The 19,958-nt window shown below is 41.8% G+C and overlaps 1 protein-coding gene across 3 annotated transcripts in view; it reads right to left on the reverse strand.

Moving 5' to 3' along the window:
• The window catches only part of trappc9 (trafficking protein particle complex subunit 9), a 147,359-nt gene extending 128,240 nt beyond the window's left edge, over window positions 1-19,119 (reverse strand). For 2 of the 3 annotated variants that reach the window (XM_076112818.1, XM_076112820.1), the window contains exons 1-10: window positions 19,021-19,119; window positions 17,709-18,305; window positions 16,476-16,621; window positions 15,919-16,044; window positions 14,947-14,973; window positions 13,843-13,964; window positions 11,088-11,213; window positions 10,308-10,524; window positions 4,946-5,089; window positions 377-503 (exon numbers count right to left, since the gene is read on the reverse strand). In XM_076112818.1, coding sequence (XP_075968933.1) covers window positions 377-503; window positions 4,946-5,089; window positions 10,308-10,524; window positions 11,088-11,213; window positions 13,843-13,964; window positions 14,947-14,973; window positions 15,919-16,044; window positions 16,476-16,621; window positions 17,709-18,292 — 1,619 coding nt within the window. In that variant the 5' untranslated portion in view covers window positions 18,293-18,305; window positions 19,021-19,119. The remainder of the gene's footprint in view (window positions 1-376; window positions 504-4,945; window positions 5,090-10,307; window positions 10,525-11,087; window positions 11,214-13,842; window positions 13,965-14,946; window positions 14,974-15,918; window positions 16,045-16,475; window positions 16,622-17,708; window positions 18,306-19,020) is intronic. The other variant, XM_076112819.1, reaches the window with a different exon arrangement.
• Between the last annotated feature and the right edge of the window lie 839 nt (window positions 19,120-19,958).

Here is a 19,958-nt window from a genome sequence, read left to right on the forward strand (position 1 = left end):
TGATACGGACACGAAAACACAGTGAGCAGCTGTTTTTAGCTGTAAATTATTTTGTGTTTTAGAACCCATTTTTTTTAATACATTTAGTGTACGAATGCCACATACAGGCTAGAGACATGTTGGATGTTTTTCAGCCATACCAAAAGAAAACAAATCCAAATGTACCCGATAAGCCCAATTTCAATATTGACATTAAAAAGCACCGATTATATATTCAGGTGTTTGTTATCCAATCATTTAGAACTACTGACTAACCTTTATGTGCCAATGGTGGAACCACTCCAAGTTCATCATTTGGATGATATTTTACAAAGTTATAAATTGAGCCCAACATGTGACGTGAAAGTAACAACCAGCCGTCACCCTCCTGTCTTACCGGACGATGGGCAGCTTGGTGAAGGCCACCGGGGGGAGCTTCAGGCCATCGGGGAGCGTGATGACCTCCATTCCACCCGGACACTTGGACGTGTAGTTCTCCAGACTCTGGGTCACCTCTTTCTTCTCTATAATATGTACGAGTACATAACAGTAACAAAATCATTGAGCACATGGCAAAAGACAGTATATATATATATATATATATATATATATATACACACACATATATATATATATACACACACATATATATATATATATACACACACACATACACAATTATCCAAAGATCAGACGGCAACAATTATGACATAACAGAACTCCCTTTTAAAGTTCCCCACACTCAAATAATGTGATGACTGCCTCCACTGGAGAGAGTTCCTCTTTGTGTCTGTGATATCATCTAGCAGACATTAATGACCTGTGAGGCGTCTCTGTCTGCGTCTCTGCAATAACAGCCTTCAAGTGAAATTGAAAGTTTTATTGTACCATCAATAGCTTTAGAGGGAACATTACTGCTCAGCCAGCCAAAGAATTTGCTTTGGCTCTGCAAGTTTCAAGAGTGTTGATCAAGGAGAGAAGGACATTTAGAAAGACTGCAAAGATATACGTATAAACCTCCACGGGAGCAGCTTCTGAAGTCTTGTGACTTTTGCTTATTCATGTAAAGTTAGTGTGATTCTCCACAGCAGAGTGCATTAAACTAAACAATATTGGGACATGTCACCTATATGAGAGAAGACGCTTGTATTAAAACAGCTAAACGTTTGAGTATAAGGGTGAAAACATCATGAGGAAACTGTCCACGTGAAATATGTGTACAAAGCACAGCCTTGTTAATACAGACTGGGAGCCAGAGACCCACCACCAGTGGATCAAACACACGGTTAGAGGAGGGTGCTTAGAGGGAAAAGGGAAGTGTAGAAGGAATGAAACAGCTCGAGATGAATGGGTGATAGCTCAGTTGTATTCCTGGCTCAAAGTTTTCACGATTGATGGCATACTCGTATATTTATTCCTTGTTTGCCACGTCTGAGTGTTCCGAGCAGCCGTCTATTCAGGGGCCACCCCGGGACAGGAAGCCGAGGACGGCGGGTGTTTCTGTTTAAATGTCGATTATGTTCACATAACGTGTTTTGCCGAGACTAAAACACAATAATAACCCGACGTTATTCTCTCTTATAGGCTTAGGCCGTTGAGCGTGTTGGATTAGCGCGGGCGGCAGACGGTGACGGAGCGCTATCTGACAGACTGTTCAGCCAGCCGTGGAGTGCGATCTCTCTTCTATCTGACCGCGACATCTTCAGGGGCCAATGACACCAGAGCACCGTCTAAGTGGATTCACAGCGGTTTTAAAATGGCAGTTTGTTTTAGTTTGTCTTTTGGCAATACTTTTAGGATTACAAAATGGTGACTATTATTATTTCCCCTTACGCAGGTGTTATATGGTGAAGCTGGGTGTTGGCTATAGTGTTTGTGGTGTGTTCTGCTGCCGCGTGTTAACCAGAAGCAAAACATGTGTTTAGTTGTTCTTTGTCCGTAGTAGCGTTATATGTCAGGGCCCTTAGATAAATCAAACCCACGAGAGGAAACACTATTTTCTGACTTGTTCCTGCTCTCTGCCCAGACAAACACACCGAAGCATATTATTATGCTGACAGCTGGAGAACACTGTCCGGATAAGCAAAGAAACATTGTGTTTTTTTTTACACTCGATGAAAAGAGGGGAGAAACGGCGCAGCTCTTAACACAACGGAAGGACCTCTCCTCAAAGTGTCCCCCGTGAAGTGGGAAGAATACGAGTGTAAGGCGGGATGAAGGGGAGCGTGGCTCCTCTGAACACTGAGCTTACGTCACCTTGTTTGAAATGTACGCCTGGAAAATCAGCCTCCGTCTAACAGGTTGGTTTGCTGCTCGTCTTTGCCGGTAACCACTTCATTATCTGTGCACCTTCAACAGCATGACTTGTCCGAATATTCACTTCTCAAAAAACAGAAACCACACTAATTAGTGCAACAGTAACGGGAGGGCTCGGGTATTCTGCCAGACATCTTTTTTTACTTAGACACATTAATGTCACCCAATTTGGCGAGATATACACATCATTCGAAAAGCAGCAAGTGTCAATTGAGGGGTTTTCTTTGGGAAACTATTTTGCAAGTTTAAGCTCCGTGAAATTTAATTTCTAAATGGTTTCAGCTGAATCAGCTTCACTCTTAATGTAATAAAGTTGCATCACGGTCTTTTGCAACCAAAACAAATCCGACTCTGAAGTTGATGGAATGTAAATGGAACGTAAATTCTTACAAAATGATTGTAGATGATTTACATTGGGAACACCATATTGCACATGTATGCTAGAGGTCCATGAAGACGCACCGATGGATCAGAGCAACAACCTTAAAAACAATTGGAACAACTGCCCGGTATGTTGTAATGCATTCCCATCATGCTGCTCAGAGTAGTCGCGGTGATCGGCTCGTCTGCCAACAGCACAGAGCTAAACAGCTAATGCTAACGGAGGTTGCATTGACTCCCCCCCCCCCCCCCCCAGAGAGTCCTGTATTTGCTGTGCTTGGAGACTTCTCATTCTTAGACACTATTTTATAGACACTACTGGGAAGAGGCGAGTCTCGAGCAGACGACGGGAACATTTTCAAAAGGGAGATTTATCACATTTTTATTGTGAAATGAAAACTACCGACACACCACAAAACATTTCAATACTTTAATGAATAATTTAGATTTTTCTGGCTTGTTTTAAGGAAAAAGCAGCATAAACAAAATAAATAATAATAATAGTACTCCTTGCAGAGTAGAAGCTACTGAAAGAGTGGCAATAATCATTCTGGTATGAAATTCACCGTAAAGCACCAAAAAGTAATCAATATCAATCGTATTTCTATTTTTTTAAAAGCCTTTAAAAACAATCGAACTATGTATCTAATGACACCAGACTTGATTTGAAAAAGCTACAACCAGCCTTTGAAAAACAATGAAAAATAAAAGTTGGCAACGACAAAAAATAAAATGTATTTTCTTCTACAATCCCAGGCGGTGTAATCAGGATTTGCAAAATGAAGAAGACTTTAGCAACCAACACTAATACGTGATGTTATCAGGGAGACAATATCTGGAGCTGTTCTAATTATCTCTTTCTATTTTTAGTTCCCTTTCAATTACATCCTATTTTTTTAATATAAGCGTTGGCACACAATTACATGCTTTTGTATTAAACAGCACCCTTGATATTACAAAAATGCATAATCAGAGAAGAGGTTTCTTAACATTAATAACTAATGTTGCTGAACTTCTTCTGGATGGAATCACGTAAATACGTATTTTTAAAGCTTTGTAGGAATTCTTACTTTCCTATAGACGCACTTCTCCTTTATTTAGACCCAATATAGCTTCACCCTATCATTAGGAAACCCCTCTGCCTCTGTACCAGTTCGGGAATATATTGGCCTGAAACTACATCACCGTATACCAAAATCAGCCGTGTGTGAAGACCGAATTGGCCGAAACGTATATGCTATCGGTTGTGTATATTTCCTAAAGGAATATTTTTCCGTTTGTTTATCAATTTCTTACCTTGAATTCTTGAAGAAAACTGTGTGTTTCACTCATGCCTCCACGGTCATGTGGTGAGTAAAGTACTCCTTTAAACTGATCCTATTTAACTGTTCTTTGCAATATGTTGTATGTGTTGTATGATGGTGAACATTTGACCGTCAAAACTTTGTAAATGTCTAAAAGTTTCATTTTGAATTTGACTTTCTTTACTACAATAACTGTAAGACTTAGAAGTCCTTTCCTGCCCAGCTCTATTCTATGCTGGACATATACAGACCGAAACCCAGAGACGCATCAAAAGAGAACTATTCCACTTGAGCAACCGACAACAACCTTTCTGACATTTGTAATATCACATTGCAGACGAGAGTAAAGGCAATCAAAGGAGGGCCCCCAAACTGCAGCGAACAGCGCTCTGAGCTCCAAAAGTTACACTGAGTAAATATGAAATGGTATTTATATTTGAACAAAAGAAAAAAGACGAAGAACTCGACTTACAAGGTCAGTCTAAACACTCGGCCGTAGTGATTCCATCGGTTTTGTTCTTGCCCTTGATGAATGGGAGGATGAACCGGCACTGTTTTTAAGAACGCTTGTATGAGCATCACCCTAAACACAGCTTCTGATGTTAATATTTAAACAGAAAGCTTGCTTCATCTTGTTCATACCTTCCCCCCCCCCCTATATTTTCATGCTTAGCAGCCAACCAAGCATTATGCCGGCCTGTATTGTGTGGCCAGTGGAGCGTCGGGCTCACACTGCTTCAGTAGAAACTCTATCTCCTGGCTGCACAGGATTTCTGGTCGGAGCACAATGTTGCACTCCTGCCAAGAAAAAGCTGGCTTTGTTGTGCATCGCATACTATAAGCACAAGGTTTGAGGGTTAGATATGTTTTTTTTTTAAAGAGCTGGGCATGAAGCTGGAAGCACCTCACACGGTTTGAATTCTACAACGAAAGAGAAAGTGTAATAGTGCTTATTGGGAGCTGACCTTGATCAGACAGGAAGTCCAGCATGGTCTGCAGCAGGAAGGACAGGTGGCGCACAGACAGGCCGGGGTTGCCCATGCGACGGGAGGCGTACACCAGCTCATGCAGGAGGCGCATCTGGACGGCAGCCCAGCCTCGGTGGGTACCTGTGTGTGTGTGTGTGAGTGAGTGAGTGAGTGAGTGAGTGAGTGAGTGAGTGAGTGAGTGAGTGAGTGAGTGAGTGAGTGAGTGAGTGAGTGAGTGAGTGAGTGAGTGAGTGAGTGAGTGAGAGTGAGTGAGTGAGTGAGAGTGAGAGAGAGAGAGAGAGAGAGAGAGAGAAGACTCACAATGAGCTGCAGAGGATCATTGCTGACATTTAATGTTACACATCAGAGGAGTAGAGGTGCATCGAGAATATTCTACACGTGTGGATCAAACATCGTGTTTTCTGATATTTGTGAGATGGCAACCTATGTGGCTCCACCAGTTCCTAGCCTAACTCACTGCTCTTTATCTTTTAAGACATTTTAAACCTGTTCTGGATAGATAAATGTGTATATATATATATATATATATATATATATATATATATGTATATATATATATATATATATGTATATATATATATATATATATATATACACACACATATATATATATATATATATATACAAGTCGTCGTTTACCTTTGTTATCAATAAAGCATCGTTAATACTTATTAGAGGTGAAGTGATGATTTAATTAAATAATTAATTTGTCTGACAGCAATTAATGTAATTGTTTCAATCATTTTTCAAGCAAGTAAAGTAAAGTTCCAGATAAATATAGCTGCAGCATTGTGAGGATTTTCTGCTTTTCTTTGTCTCGTATGAAAGTTATTTAGTTTGTACCTCATGAGGTTTTCTGTCATCATCACAGTTTCAAAAGCAGCTTTGATGCAATTTACTTATCACAATTTGACAGAATAAACTGTGAACTTTTAGCAAAATCATATTGTGGCGACAAGATCATATCGCTTTATTACGCCTGTATGTTGGAATCAAAAAACAAATTAGGTTATTAAAGTTATTGTTTAATATTTCATCTGATGTTGGGAATGATAAAGGGACACAGATCAATTCACTGAACATAAATTAGACCAAACTTGCATCTTGATATATATACTTATATTGGAAAAAGATATCCTAAGTAATTTAGTGATAATGATGTCATGTCCCTGCCCTAATTTCAGCACACAATGACTCCTGATAATTACTCTCCGATGTATTCAGCGACAGTGAGCATTAACGCTTGAGCAGCAGCAACAAGTGCGTGACAAACCTTCATAAGTCTGTATCTGGCACGCTTCACACACAAAAGGCCACACATAATTAGATCTAATTCAAGTCTTTTCATTGCAGCCATCTCTGAAAATTGAAGCACCCCCCCATTGCCTGTCACATGTGCTCCAGCGCGCTGCTAATTTAGCCAGTGTGGGGTTTTGTTTTTTGCTCTGCGGAGCTCCACAAGACATCTTAATAGCATTCTAGCCTGACACCAACTGTTACATAAGAGCATCAGCCCCCTACGAGATCCCCTGCTCCACTCCCAGCTGTCGACTGTTGACTCACTAAGTGGAAAAGAAAACTAGAGGAAAGATGTGCTGAGGAGGCCGCGGGGGCCGGAGGGAGGAAGGGAGGAGATTTGGTAAACACTCCGATGTTTCCTCCGCTTAAATACCACGTCCAATAACGTCAAATCGTGCCCGGGATGCTTTTGACTTATCAGCATTTTTCTACCACGGCCATTGTTCATCCTGACTTCTTCCTCCATCTGAACAAACTGTAGATGCGATTCCTTTCGTAAGCTATTTTGTTTCTGTCGTGAAACTGCACCCACTAAGCAGTCTAAAAATAGCTGACTTCCACCTGTCTGCCAAAACCAGCGCTTATCTGGAGAACAGTAATCCAAAAGGGCACTTTGGATTTCCTGAGAATGTCTCTCTCACTCGAACATGAAAAAGAATACATTACTTCATCTGAACTGGAGGTGTCTGGAAATCCATTGAACACAGCGCCGAGATAATGAGCGAGTCGCACCGCCATGCAAAGCCTGGCTCAGAAGGCGCTGTTCATCGGGGTGTGTTTTCTACTGTGCAGGGTGACGAGATGCCACATCCTGGACTATTATTCTCCCCGACAATAAACGTGTAAATTATTACAAGAAACAAAACTACCAACATTTCTATAGCGGCAGGACAACAGTGGAGAAGATTAAAGTGCGTCCCTGTTTCTGGTGAAAAAAGGCACTTAAAAAGCCATTTGTTCCACTGTACAACAGAACAGCATCCTTATTGGAGGGCACCATCGATGCCCATTTTCTGTCTCACTTGAACTTGCCTCTCCGGCTTATTGATGAACTCCCATCTGATTTCTTCTGCCATCAGCGCTGTGGGGACTCAGAGTGGATGTACCAGGACCTCAGTGGGAACGTTACAGCTGATAAACCAGTATGTTTACGGTGTGTTATACAAGCTCACCAGCTCCGTGGACTAATGCTCTCCCTGTGTCTAAAGACGGGTCCAAGGCCTGGAAGAATCAACTTAAAGAACTGTCAAAAATGTATTCATTTGCAAGAGAGTATGGGGAAAAAAGTTATTTGAAGAATTTTATTGACTCCAAGGAAACGTTTCCAGTTCTTGTCCGTGTTATAACAAAGTGGGAACTTGCATACTTTAATGTTTTTCTATGTGTTATCCAATATATCTGGAACCTAAACTCCTTTTTTCTCTTATGTTCTACTTTTGAATGATGATTTGATAATTAGCTTTACTGTAACCCAAAAAATATGAATACTTTTAGGTCTGCCAAACTGCCAAAAACATTACCTGTACCTGAAAGAGTAAGGAAGTACTATAGTAGATCGTACAATATTAGAGTATATCCCTTATCCGTGGCTGGATGGATGGAATACTTAATACTCAGTAATATCACACTGAGAACAAAAGTTCTGGGAGAATATTGTCTGACATTATTATCCAGAACGGGATAGTACGAGCAAATGTGTACATGATAGAATAATTCATAGATATTATTGGATTCCAGTCAGACTTAAAAAGCAGTGCTAATGCGCTAATCGGCATTTGCATCGGACTACTGACCTGTCCGTTCCAATACCCATACTACCATGCATTTATTTTGTAAACCTTTTTTTGCCTTATACAAAGGCAGTGTGCGACTGCACCTGGTTGCATTTTGCAGCTTGCTTTTCTGGCTATTCTGAGCACACGGGAGAGCTTTGATCGTGTTTTTGGTGAAAATAAACCCTTTCTGGCAGAAAGTCCTGAGGGCAAACTCCTCCTTTGTGACTCTTCTGACCCACAATGCTTTGTGCAGTGAATATATGTGCAAGAGGGTCAAACAAGTTGGTCCCAACTGAAAAGGTAATAATTGAATTTGATACGTTTCTCTGCTGTCCCAGACACCGTATTTCTGTGTCCCAGGTTATTTTATTATTGACCCCGGCGGGACAACGGGATGTCCTCAATTTAGAGCTCTGCCCGAGTGGTTGGATCAGCCCAAGACAAGCACGCCACGGTTTGGCCTTCTTGGAGACGACTCTGTTGTACCAGCTGGACTTACAAAGGCACAGTTTCCATGGTTGGCTCTTACAGACTTTCCTCAATGCATTCAGGATTAACTGGAAACTACAAGCACGCCTTGTTATAAGGACTGGATCCAATTGATGACGGTTACAGCCTGATATGAGGCAACGCTAGCAAAACTGAAAGAGTCGAAATTCACTGAAATATGGGGTAGCTCCTCTAATATATTAATGAAGGGGATTATTAGATGTGTCATGTGGGCTTCTGTGCTCCTGTGTTACCTGCAGACTGCAACATGGAAAGTATGTTTTGTACTGTAATGTGCAGGATTGCTTAAGAAGCAAAAAATCTAAATATTAAAAAAAATATCTACTAGTCTACATGACGATCCCAAAAGTTATTCTGTTTGCCCTTTAGTAGCAAGACACAAGCTCAAAAAAAGACTGTTCTTTAAGCGATGATTTCATTTTTTCCAACTTTGTTCGGTTTAGATTTGAAGAAATAATCTTATTGTAGTGGAATAACTAGATTACTTGAATGCAAGTATGCAGAAATTGTTACGCGTAGATTAAAAGATCACACATGTAATGACACACGCACGCCTGCTGGAGAAATTAAGTTGCTTCATGATTAGGAGCAATGTCATTAGAAAATAAATGTTGGTGGTTGGTTGACGGAGAGATAATTGCTATTGTATTAAATTGCTTGACTTTCTTTTTTATAGGAGTTGTAAACGTCAATAGTTCCGTGCTATTGGTGTGAAGGATCCTGCATGTTCACATTCACAGTCGAAGTGCAAACATTTAAACTCAATCTGCAGCTTGTTTTTATTCACAGCTCATAAAATAATCTAGTCCAGACGTTTAAAAGCTGGGAAAAGTCCTCCAACAGCATCGCCTGAATACCGGTCAGAGGAGATAATGTCCCGGAGCTTTTCCGTTCACCGGGAGCTCCGTCTTTTGTGTTGCCATCGAGAGGCTCTGCAATGAGTGCGGGTCAATAGTCTGTTGAACCAAGAGGCTTATCGTGAGGACTTCACCAAAGAGTGCACAAAAACCCGGGGCACGTCTCCACTGCGCCTCCGTTTGAGAGAAGTGGTGGCTTGAATGCAGAACGCGGTGGAAGAGCACTCTTGAAAAAGACAGCAGAGCTGGAGTAGGAATGAAGCGTCTTTACACTGCTGCCCCTCACACAATGTGGATCATGAGAGACGGTGCTGCTTTCAGTGTTTGAAAAAGATTCATTCTGTGACATTTACTCCTTACGGGAGTAAATAAGCACTGATCGACTCGTGACCCCTAAAATAAATAGATAAAGCTCTTTGTCTATTGTTTTATTAGCTCTTTGATTGTGTTAACTGCATATTTTTCTCATGCGGGACAAGGCTTGTGTTCAGGTCTTCACTGTGCCCTTTCCCTGTGATTTCGTTTTCTTCACAGAAATGAATGAAATGCTTTTTTGTTTTTATTTTACAACCCTTTCAAATCTAGAAGGCCTTACGACCTCCTAGGAAGCTTTGGTGACCACTAATGGAAGTCGGGACTCCGAGGTTGGAAAGCAGAGACCTAACCGGCTCAGTATTTGTGTCTTCCCGAAATTTCAACTCAGACGACACCGATTACAGCATCAGCCAGAGCAGAGCCCCGAGAGACACGACGCTGAGGAGCGACAGCTGGAGAGGGGCCGAGAAACGCCCAGGAGCGTCACTGACACGGTAATTAAACAATCAACAGGAAAGGAGAGAATGCAGGCAGAGGGCGGGGTCTCGCACTGACTGCGAGACTGCAATATGTGAGATCTACCTTGGCTGAAGTCCTTGGGATCCAGTGACAGGCTGTACCCAGGCAGCGTCTCCAGCAGCAGCTTGTAGCAGGCCCTCCAGCCGGGCTCCGGGATGGTGGGGGCCACGCACTGCATGGCCGCGACGCGCTTGAAGAACGCAGACTTGCGCTGGAAGCCGATGAGTTCGTAGAGCTCGGACAGGATGCTGTAGCGTTGGATCTTCTCCTCCTCCGATAGCTACAGGTGTGGAGACAACGTTAACGTCCACCTCCGCTCAAATTCACTCACCTCGCTGAGCAGAATGATGTGAGGGAAAAGGAGTTACATTTTTCATTTGTTTTAACTTTCGTTTGTGGAAAAACATATCAGCAGAGTGTTTTTACATCTCCTCAAACATCTCTGGAGGCGATCTTTAACCATCCGAACACAAATGTTGGGCTGTGACATCTAGTGCAGTGCTTGAAGGACGACAAAGAACTCTTTCACTAGATTGCTCTACACTTATAGTTGCACAGGTCAGGCCTTAATGCACTAATTATAATGATAGTTATTTCCATTGTATCCAGATGTAAAAGCAGAGACAGAGAGGATGATTCACTGAACTCAGCGGGGAAGTCTTGAAGAAAATGAATTGGCTGCATAGGTCGCACTAGATAGAGGACGAATTAAAGGACAAAAGTCTTACGCTAAAGAAGAAATGTACTGTTTTAGTCACACCAAGTTATCATTGAACAAGGATGTTGTGTGAGTTTTGTCATATTAATCCCCCGGTGTTGATGGAAGTGGGTCAGACAGCGTACCTGTCCCAGGTTGATGTAAACAGCGTTCTGCAGGAACTCGGAGGCCTCCCTCGCCCTCTTCTGAATGGCCAGCACCCGGACCGCTTTCACACAGGCCTCCAGCTCGATCACGCCGGCGTTCTTATACTGCGGGAGATAAAGAGGAGGAGCGGAAGGCAGGGGGGGGGGCGGCTTCAGTTGATGAAACACGAACAGTCGATGAGGGTCGCCTTGACTTCGGCGACCCACCTCATAATCAGAGAGAATGTGTTTTCATTAACATATGAGCACCCTCATCAGTCACTGCCGATGTGGGATGACAGACGTGTGTGATGAGTCCGATCCCCTGCTGCTCCTTTCTCAGGGATTTCAGGCCACGACTCCGTTTGTGCTTCCATTAAAAAAAAAAAGAACCTGAGCTGCTGCGGCTTCACGCTGCGAGCAAGTGTGTGCTTTTTTCTCTCTTTTTTTTAATCTCGCAGTCCCTCAACTTCCACCCTCATTGTGTCCTTATTAAAATTCAATTAATATCTGAATGGCTATGTGTTGAGACGTAATTTAATTCTGAATGAGCTAGTTACAGGTAAAAGGGCTGAGGGGAGGTCAGTGCAAAAAGGCAATTATAATAATGAAGATAAAGCACAGGGTTGCTTCTGAATAGTTTGGTAGCATAATGAGCCCATTCAGCTTTCCCTAAGCATCAGGGATACTTTAATACTATTCTTTGTGACTTTGTACAAGTATAGTGGTCAAAGGAGAGTACAAATGTATTACGCCACGCACCGATACAGCATTCATATGGTTTAGTCTGTCAAATACTGCTTTTTATAAGGTGTTCACTGACTAGTAAGGTTCTATTATTTCCAGAGATTACACAAGCTCTCAGGCTTGTTCCTAAGTCTCCATGTAGCTCAGAAATAAACAGCTGCTGTCAGCATGTAGTGGTCTGATACAGTGTCGTTTCTGTATTCAGACGCCATCAAACCTAATCAAACACTGCCCCCTGGTGACACGGATGCGTATTACACACACCGCATGTACCTACATGTCTGCAAACCAGTGGTGGTTTAGTTTGAAGAGCAACCTGCATGCAAACACTCATGTACAGTATGAGCATGCATCTATTCATCTTTATCTGGAGGGATGAGTGGTCTCACGTGGCACTGAGCTGGATTTTCTTACACTGGCTCCTCATCAAATCCAATTCAAGGTTGTTGTGATCACTTGTAAAGCTCTGGAGTGTCTTTATCCCGTCTCTTTACCCAAAATAAAATCAAGAGAAAAACACCTAAAGTCACATTTCTTTCCTAGAAAGGAGCTTTTGACTCATTTGTTCCTCATGAAGATGTAGATCTTTCAAAACAGGTCAAAACTATTTATTTTATTTTATTTTTAAAGGCTCAACAATTTTCTACAATCAAATTTTCTGCTTAAATGTAACACTTTTTATTTAATGCAACATAAAATGTAATTTAATACTAATAATCTTAATATTATTTTATATTTATTCTTTTTTTTTGTTTCAAAGATCCCGAGCAGTACAAAACAATAACTCCTTATTATATAATGAAACCAATAATGAGATCTGGGCGGTGACGGTAAACACAGGAGAGAACACGACCTGCCATAAGGGGAAAACAACAGCAATCAATTATCAAAGGATAAAATAAACCAAAGCAATCAGGAAGCTGATGACGTAGGATGAAAAATGACATCGGGATAAGTGGGTGGATTAATCAATCATTTAAAATGATTAAATCATTTAATTTAATTGACCGTTTTGCTAAAATTGACACAAGCCCCGAGAGAGTCAATAAGCTTCCTGTGCTAACGTAGCTAGCAGCGGTTTGCTACGGGTCTGATGACGGATTTAATAACTAACATTATTCTTACAGCAGGCAAGAAAAAAAATTCGGAATTTTGCAAATTGACTTCTAAGACTTGTTAATACGCTGGCTCATTGATGTGCTTTCAAGAGTTTAGGGACAACAAAGGAGCTCGATGGTACAACGGAGTAAGACATATCAGGCAAGAATGAATTCTGGATTCAGTCTTGTTGACAATAAGGAAAATAAATAGCATATAATCAGACATCCCTTTGAAGATAAAAGACATTTGCCTTTAAAAAGGCAACTCAAGACGTACTAATTGCTTTGAGATTATTTACTGCGTTAATATTCTGCTCTTTCGCTGTGAAGCACTCGCCGATATCTGGCCTTGAAAAGTGCTTCATACATTCAGTTGACTTACAACAGACTAGTGAGAGAACTTATAAAAACTATAATATCCATTTTAAACAACAATAGACCGTCACTTCGTTTTAATGCATCTTTACACACCAGTTCCTATTTGTTGATGGAATGTTTTTGTGTTTGAGAGCCTCAAACTTAAGACAATTCTCCATCATTGTGTGATGGACAATAAAGTTTTTTAAACTGAAACATTAACAGTCCTCCACTGAGTATTAGGACAATACTGAGCTTTGACTGATACACTGAGCCAATACTAACCTTTATTACAAATACATTATTATGCTGCAATGTATTTATTGTGTAGGTATATATACTGTATATATAGTTGTTCATGTAAACCCCAACAAATGTCTGATATTATGCATAAATGCATAATTATTGTAAGTTTTATATCTCATGTACTGAATACTGGTTTAATAAAATGCTTTTATATTAAAAAGCCTGATATTACCCATTAATATCTTTAATCCAACAACAATATTGGTTGAATTTCTGATTAAAAGTGTTCCGTAGTGTTTGATTACCTTCCCATAGTAGGAGATGGCCTCTTTGTACTTCTCGATAATGTCCTCAGGACTCAGGCAGTTCTTTGCTCTTCCGATCTCAGTGCTGGTGTCTGCACTGATGCCGTTGGCCGTGAGGGCGCCTACGCTCAAAAGAGGACGGGACAGGATTAGTGTGAGAAGGACACCAGGGTGACCACCATCAGTCTGCTCCAGCACAAAAGGAAAGGAAACGAGTGAAGGAGGGGAAACTTAAATCCACCAATCCGCACCTGCCTACCACCGCCACATGCATGTTCACATATCAGATAACAGATGATGTTCAATGAAACTGTGAAATGTGTGTTTTATTCCCAGCTCTGTTGCCTCCTGATGAACCCATTTTACAACTAAATGTAAATGTTAAGCACCGAATCGTCCCGCGCTCCCTTACACCAGCAGGAAGTGATGTCGTGAATATTCTGAGGCCTCTAACATGTGATCGACATGGTGCTCGAGGCAAAACGTCCCAGGCGGAGCTAAACCCGCACCTGAAATGTTTCAAAGCTAAATTACTGGACAATTACTGAGGTGATCAAGTTACAGAAAAATACACTTTCAATTTTTTAGGTTATGAAAGTGGGTCAGTAACAGTGAGCAATAAGCAGGAGATGAAAGTATGCAGCACTGGTGATGAGCACCTGCTGGTGCTTCTAGAGATACTTAACTTTGTGTTCAAACGGCTAAGAAAACATTTGAAATGTCTTTGATCAGGTTAAGTGATCTTTGTGTAATAATCAGGAGTAAGATGTTAGAACAATATGAGGCCTCAATAAATAAAAATAGAAGCTAGTAAGAGGGACCATTTTAAGTCTTTAGTTGTAGTCATGTGATGCGTGTGTGGCTGTGAGAAAGAGCAGGTACGTTAGGAAAAAAACAATAAAGGTGACGGTAAACCAACACAGGAGAGAACACTACCTGCCATAAGGGGAAAAAAACATCAATCAAATGTCAAAGGATAAAATAAACCAATCAGGAAGCTGATGATGCGAGATGAAAAATGACATCAAACACGGGGGAAACTCGACCACAAGCAATGAGGCAGATTGTTGTCTACAAGAGCTATGTTGGTTAGACATACCATACCTGGGTCAATGAGAACCTCCTGAGCTCCTACAGACAGAGAGAAAGAATGCAGATTCACTCCATGACGCAAGGCGCAATGTTAGCAGAGTTAGTCCCAACAATGTGCTGAATGGCTGCAGCAGTTCTCCTCTAAAATACACTAATTAAGAGTGACGAGGAGCTTTTTGCATGCAACCAAAACAACCTCGAGTGGCTCCATTTTTAGTGGGTGGGTCCTGGTTTCATTGGCAGGTGCAGGAGAACGCACACATGCACACAATAGTGGTGTGATAAACCGTCCGGCACAAAGGCAAAGAAGAAGAGTTCTAGCTCGTAAACGGGCACCGGAGCAATATGCTGCTGTGGACGGGGGCGTAACCAATAACAGTTGAAGAGTATGTATATATATATATATATATATATAATATTTTCACCATTTTACCTTGCCGTCAGAGAGCCCTTTCTGACTCCGTTATATTCATCTATGCTCTCTTCAAAGCCACCAGACTCCATTATCAAAAACAGGAATTTTACATGGCAGAACACGGGAGCAGCCTTGATTGATTAGTCAGATGTAGAAGCCGACAACAATTAAACAATAATTATCTGTACTAAATGAATCAATAATGTAATAAATGATGCAGTCCTCAGAGAACATCATAAAAGCAGCTCTTTATCATTGCTTATATTCAAAGTGGGATAACACGATGCTCTCCTTGTTGTGTCGTTACATCCAAGGCAGTGTTAATGTAACACCATGTTAACAGCATGTTAATACAGATTCAATGATGTTAAGTTGAAACACAATCAGGGATGCACATCTTGTACTCTGCACACAAAGGAAGCAGCTTAGCTGAGCGAAGCTGAGCGGTGTTTGAGTTGCCGGTCAGCAGCGACGCTCTCACTCGTCACAGCTCACAGACAGCAGCCTTCAGTTATCGTCCCATCCAGACCACTGTTCTAACCCGTCTGGTTACAGAGGGACGGGCTCACCTGGTCGGTGGCGTTTGCCTGCGTCTGCCGGCTGGGAGATGCTCGGCTTTCGTCCTGCAGTCTTCCCCGCTGTGCCTCCGGGGTAGTGGAAGATAACGGACGCTGAACACAAACCCTCCAACGCAGCTGGAGGGGCACGAATAATAGAAGACAAACGTTCCATTTCTTATTCATTGTTCTTCATCGGTCTCTGCAGGAGCCTCTGAAGCTCGCTGGATCATTAAAGTTCTCAAGCCTTCATGTTCACACTGCTAATAAACTGACAAGGCCAATGTTATTGCAGCAGTGAAATACCAAACATTTGTTTGAGGTAATTATATAGTTTCTAAATCAGAGATTTTTCATCCGTAAAATCTCGGTACACGTTTGTCACAAGGATGCTTTTGTGTTGTATGTGTTTACGTAAAAAAAAAAACGATCAAATCTCGATACTGGTATTATTGACCTCAAAAGTCCAGTATCAGTCAGACGCTTTCATAAACTAACAACAGCAATAAAGTAATTTTAGCCTTGTAAATCCTATTTTATAGAAATAAGCCGCCATTCTGCCGACTCACCACCCAGCCAGAGGAAGTCATTGACGCCCCTGAGCAGCTCCACAGCCATGTGGTAGTGGACCAGGGCGTCCTGCAGCATGCCCGCCTGCAGACACAAGTCCCCAACGTGCTTCCTCATCCGCCCCTGGCAGCGCTTTTTATAATGCCTGAGAGAGAAAAACACGTTTAGACGGCAGCAGGGGGAATGGCGTGGCTCAAATAAAATACGTGTTTTTAAATTGATTTCAGTTGATTCATACAGTTAATAAAAAACAGCTCCGACTTGCTGCTATTGTCATTTCTTATGTCAGCAGGGAGCCAGGAGAGGAGACTCGAGTGAGTCCTAGCAGTCAGCTACAGAAGGAGAAGTAAGGAGCGGGAGAGCAGACGCAAAGGGGAGCAACAGAACGAGGACGGAGCATGAGCTGACCTACGACCCCGCAGTCGTGCACGATGACACGGGCACTCGGGGAGGAGCAGCTTCACCGGGACACAGGGGGAAGTAACCGTTACAGGGAAAACTATGAACCCCGCTGAGCAAGACATGTTAACATTCTGACGGACTCAATGAGCCGTGGACAACATTGTTCTGAGCCGTTTAAGAAAAACATTTATTGTGGGAAATCTATGAGATACATTTGGCAGATTCAAAATGAATAGTAATGCTCAGTACGCTACTTATGAGAGGAAAACTCAAATAAAAAGGAGGTTGTTCTTAAGGGAGTCATGAAGAAAATACCACAGCAGTTAAACTGGATCTTTGGACATGAGTGCCATCTTCAAATTCATGTTTTTATGAGCAGACGCGCAGCTTCAATCCAGATTTTTCAATCAGTTTGTGTGTAAATTGAAACGTGCGGAGGAGCGATGAGTTGGGCTCGGAGCCATGACAGCACAGAGGTCTGGTATTTTCTTTCAGGGGATCAATACGGGTTCATTAAACTTATGAGTCTAACGTCTCACCTTTTCACACCCAACAATAAACTCACAGGACAGTATGAGAGAAAAGAAAACAGAAGAAAGACACATAAACCAAAAGGTAAACAAACGAAAAATGAACGCAGCAAAAATCAAAAGACAGATTTTTGAGAGGAGAATTTTTGAGCAGGCGAGGCTGATGTGTAACAAGTAACAAAGACACACTAACAGCTTGCAAACAATGCAGTAAATCTCATTAACTGGCTGCAGAGATCATTCAGGCATTCGTTAACCAGCCTCTAAATGCTAAAGGGCTTTTGGTGGAGAACAACTCACCTGCTATCCGTGTCCAAACCCACAAAGTCCTTCTTCTCAAAGGGCACACAGAGCAGTGGTATCTTGTCACCTGACTTGTCCGTGGCCCGGTCGAGCCGCTTGGACTCCAGAACGATAAATATGGACTCCACAAAGTCCTCCACTCTCTTCTCCACGTCAGAGCAGTCGTCAAAGCCGGGGTAGAAGGCCACGTCGGTCCGCTGCTGCTCTGCCACGTCTCCCTGCAGCCCGAACACCAGCAGGCGGGAGTCGTACAGCGTGGAGCTGTACACCTCCTTCTGGGCGTGGAAGCGCTCGGCGGTCTGGGGCCACTCTTTGGCCGAGGCGCAGCTGGTGATGGAGATGAGACCCACCACCTTGCGGTGCGTCTGGAAGTCTCCCCACTCGTTGTTTTCGGGTAGGTAGTGGTGGCGGTAGCGGATGTAGAGGAGGCGCTGCGAGTCCCTGATGCTCACCTGGCTCACGCTGGAGATTCGTTTGTAGATCTTGAAGAACTGGTCCTCGGGTACTATGCCCACCGGCTGGACCACCACCAGTACCGTCTGGTGGTCCTCGGCACTTTGCATGTAGTCTGGCACGCTCATCTTCGCATTGGGGCTTCATGGGGCAGAAAAACATTAATAGAGCTGATCATATTCCCAGAATGACTTCTGTGCATCTTATTATTACAACTTAATTCATTATTTAACCCTTCATACATTTCTTAAGTAGAGAAAAGTTCAAATAAAATCTGTTCTGGAGCCCAAATTCTCCAGAGTAAGCAGGATATTGTTTGTGGAAAGAGACACTGCTGCCGTTTCATATTTTAAATGCAAATTTCCAACACTGTTTCGGAACATTTCTTTCATCTCCATTGTATTGGGATGGAGGAAGACGTTTATGGGTCAACAATTTTTGTACTTTGGTGCACTGATCCTCAATAAAAAGTATAATAGAATGCAGAGGTATAAATATACCAATTTACACCTTCAAACATTAGCTGCGTTTGTGTTTTTGTTTAGTGTCACGTGTCCTCCAAAAACAGCCTCTGACGTTTGAATGAAAACGTGCTGCTTGGAGACTCTGACGCATTAACGATGGTAAACCTGGAACGACTCCGAAATAATAAATAGCGTCTCCACCTAAACGTTACCTTTACAGAAAAGCAATGCAACGCCTGCTGCTGTCTTTGCTAGTGGCAGTTAAATATGGAAGCTAACAACATTATTACAGTGGCCAACGGTGTCGGAACAGGAGACATTGTAATGAAAACAAAAGCTCTCGTGTCATTAGCTTGTATTTCGCTACTTCTATATCAATATAAATGTCTTACCGTGCGTTAAGCTATAACGCTATATTAACGTCCCACAAAGAAATTTAGCTAAATGTTACAGCTTCCTTCTTCGGACCAGTGTTCTTGCAACAGCTGACGTTAATCAACAGAGAAACATCCGGTGGGTATTTTCAAAGTAAAACAACCACAGGGGTGTGTGTGATGATATTAAAAGAACAGCCGGCGTTAACAGATAACTTTACTGTTGTAGTTAGTGTAACTGAACCATGAATATCTCTGTTAGCGAGTATGATAGTCACATTACACATATTCCCCCAGTGGGGAATATAATCACAGTTATAGCATATTCTTAACATCGTGTGTGTAAGGGCAAAGTTCTTATCTGGGCTATTGTGTATAATGCTCACAATATTTTCTTTCCCAACCTTTATCCAATAGTATGTCCACAATTGAGTGGATTTGCATTTTTGTATCTTGTTCATAGAAGCATACAAATATGCAACTTCGTGTTTTGCTTTTAGTTTGAAATCAGGATCTATGTTCCCGGTTGTATCTCTTCTTCTTCTGCTAAAGTAGAAGACCCATATGACACATCAGCATCTCCTAAAGAATAAATTAGGTACTACAACTGATCAAAACATTAACATTGTTCTTCAAATGTATTCTGATTATATTTATATTATATATTATGGTTTCCTAATTAATTATTGATAATTTGAATAAATGTGTCATATGAATGTCCTCGTATTAGCCAATCATATTAAACGAGCTGTTATGCATTTAACTAGCTCTGTTTGTACAAACCTGCTGTCATATTTTATCATATACAGAACATATTAATGATAAAGTCTGTGTGCAATAGTTAAAAGAAAATGTGAGGCATACATGCAGCATTGCTAGAAATGTGTGGAAGATGTCCTCCGTGTGACTTTATTGGCAGTCAGAATATTCCACTGACTTGCAAATTAGAAATTACT

The sequence above is a fragment of the Anarhichas minor genome, unplaced genomic scaffold (genome assembly GCF_050575085.1).
Source record: "Anarhichas minor isolate MPS153535 unplaced genomic scaffold, ASM5057508v1 ptg000051l, whole genome shotgun sequence".
Classification (NCBI taxonomy): domain Eukaryota; kingdom Metazoa; phylum Chordata; class Actinopteri; order Perciformes; family Anarhichadidae; genus Anarhichas; species Anarhichas minor.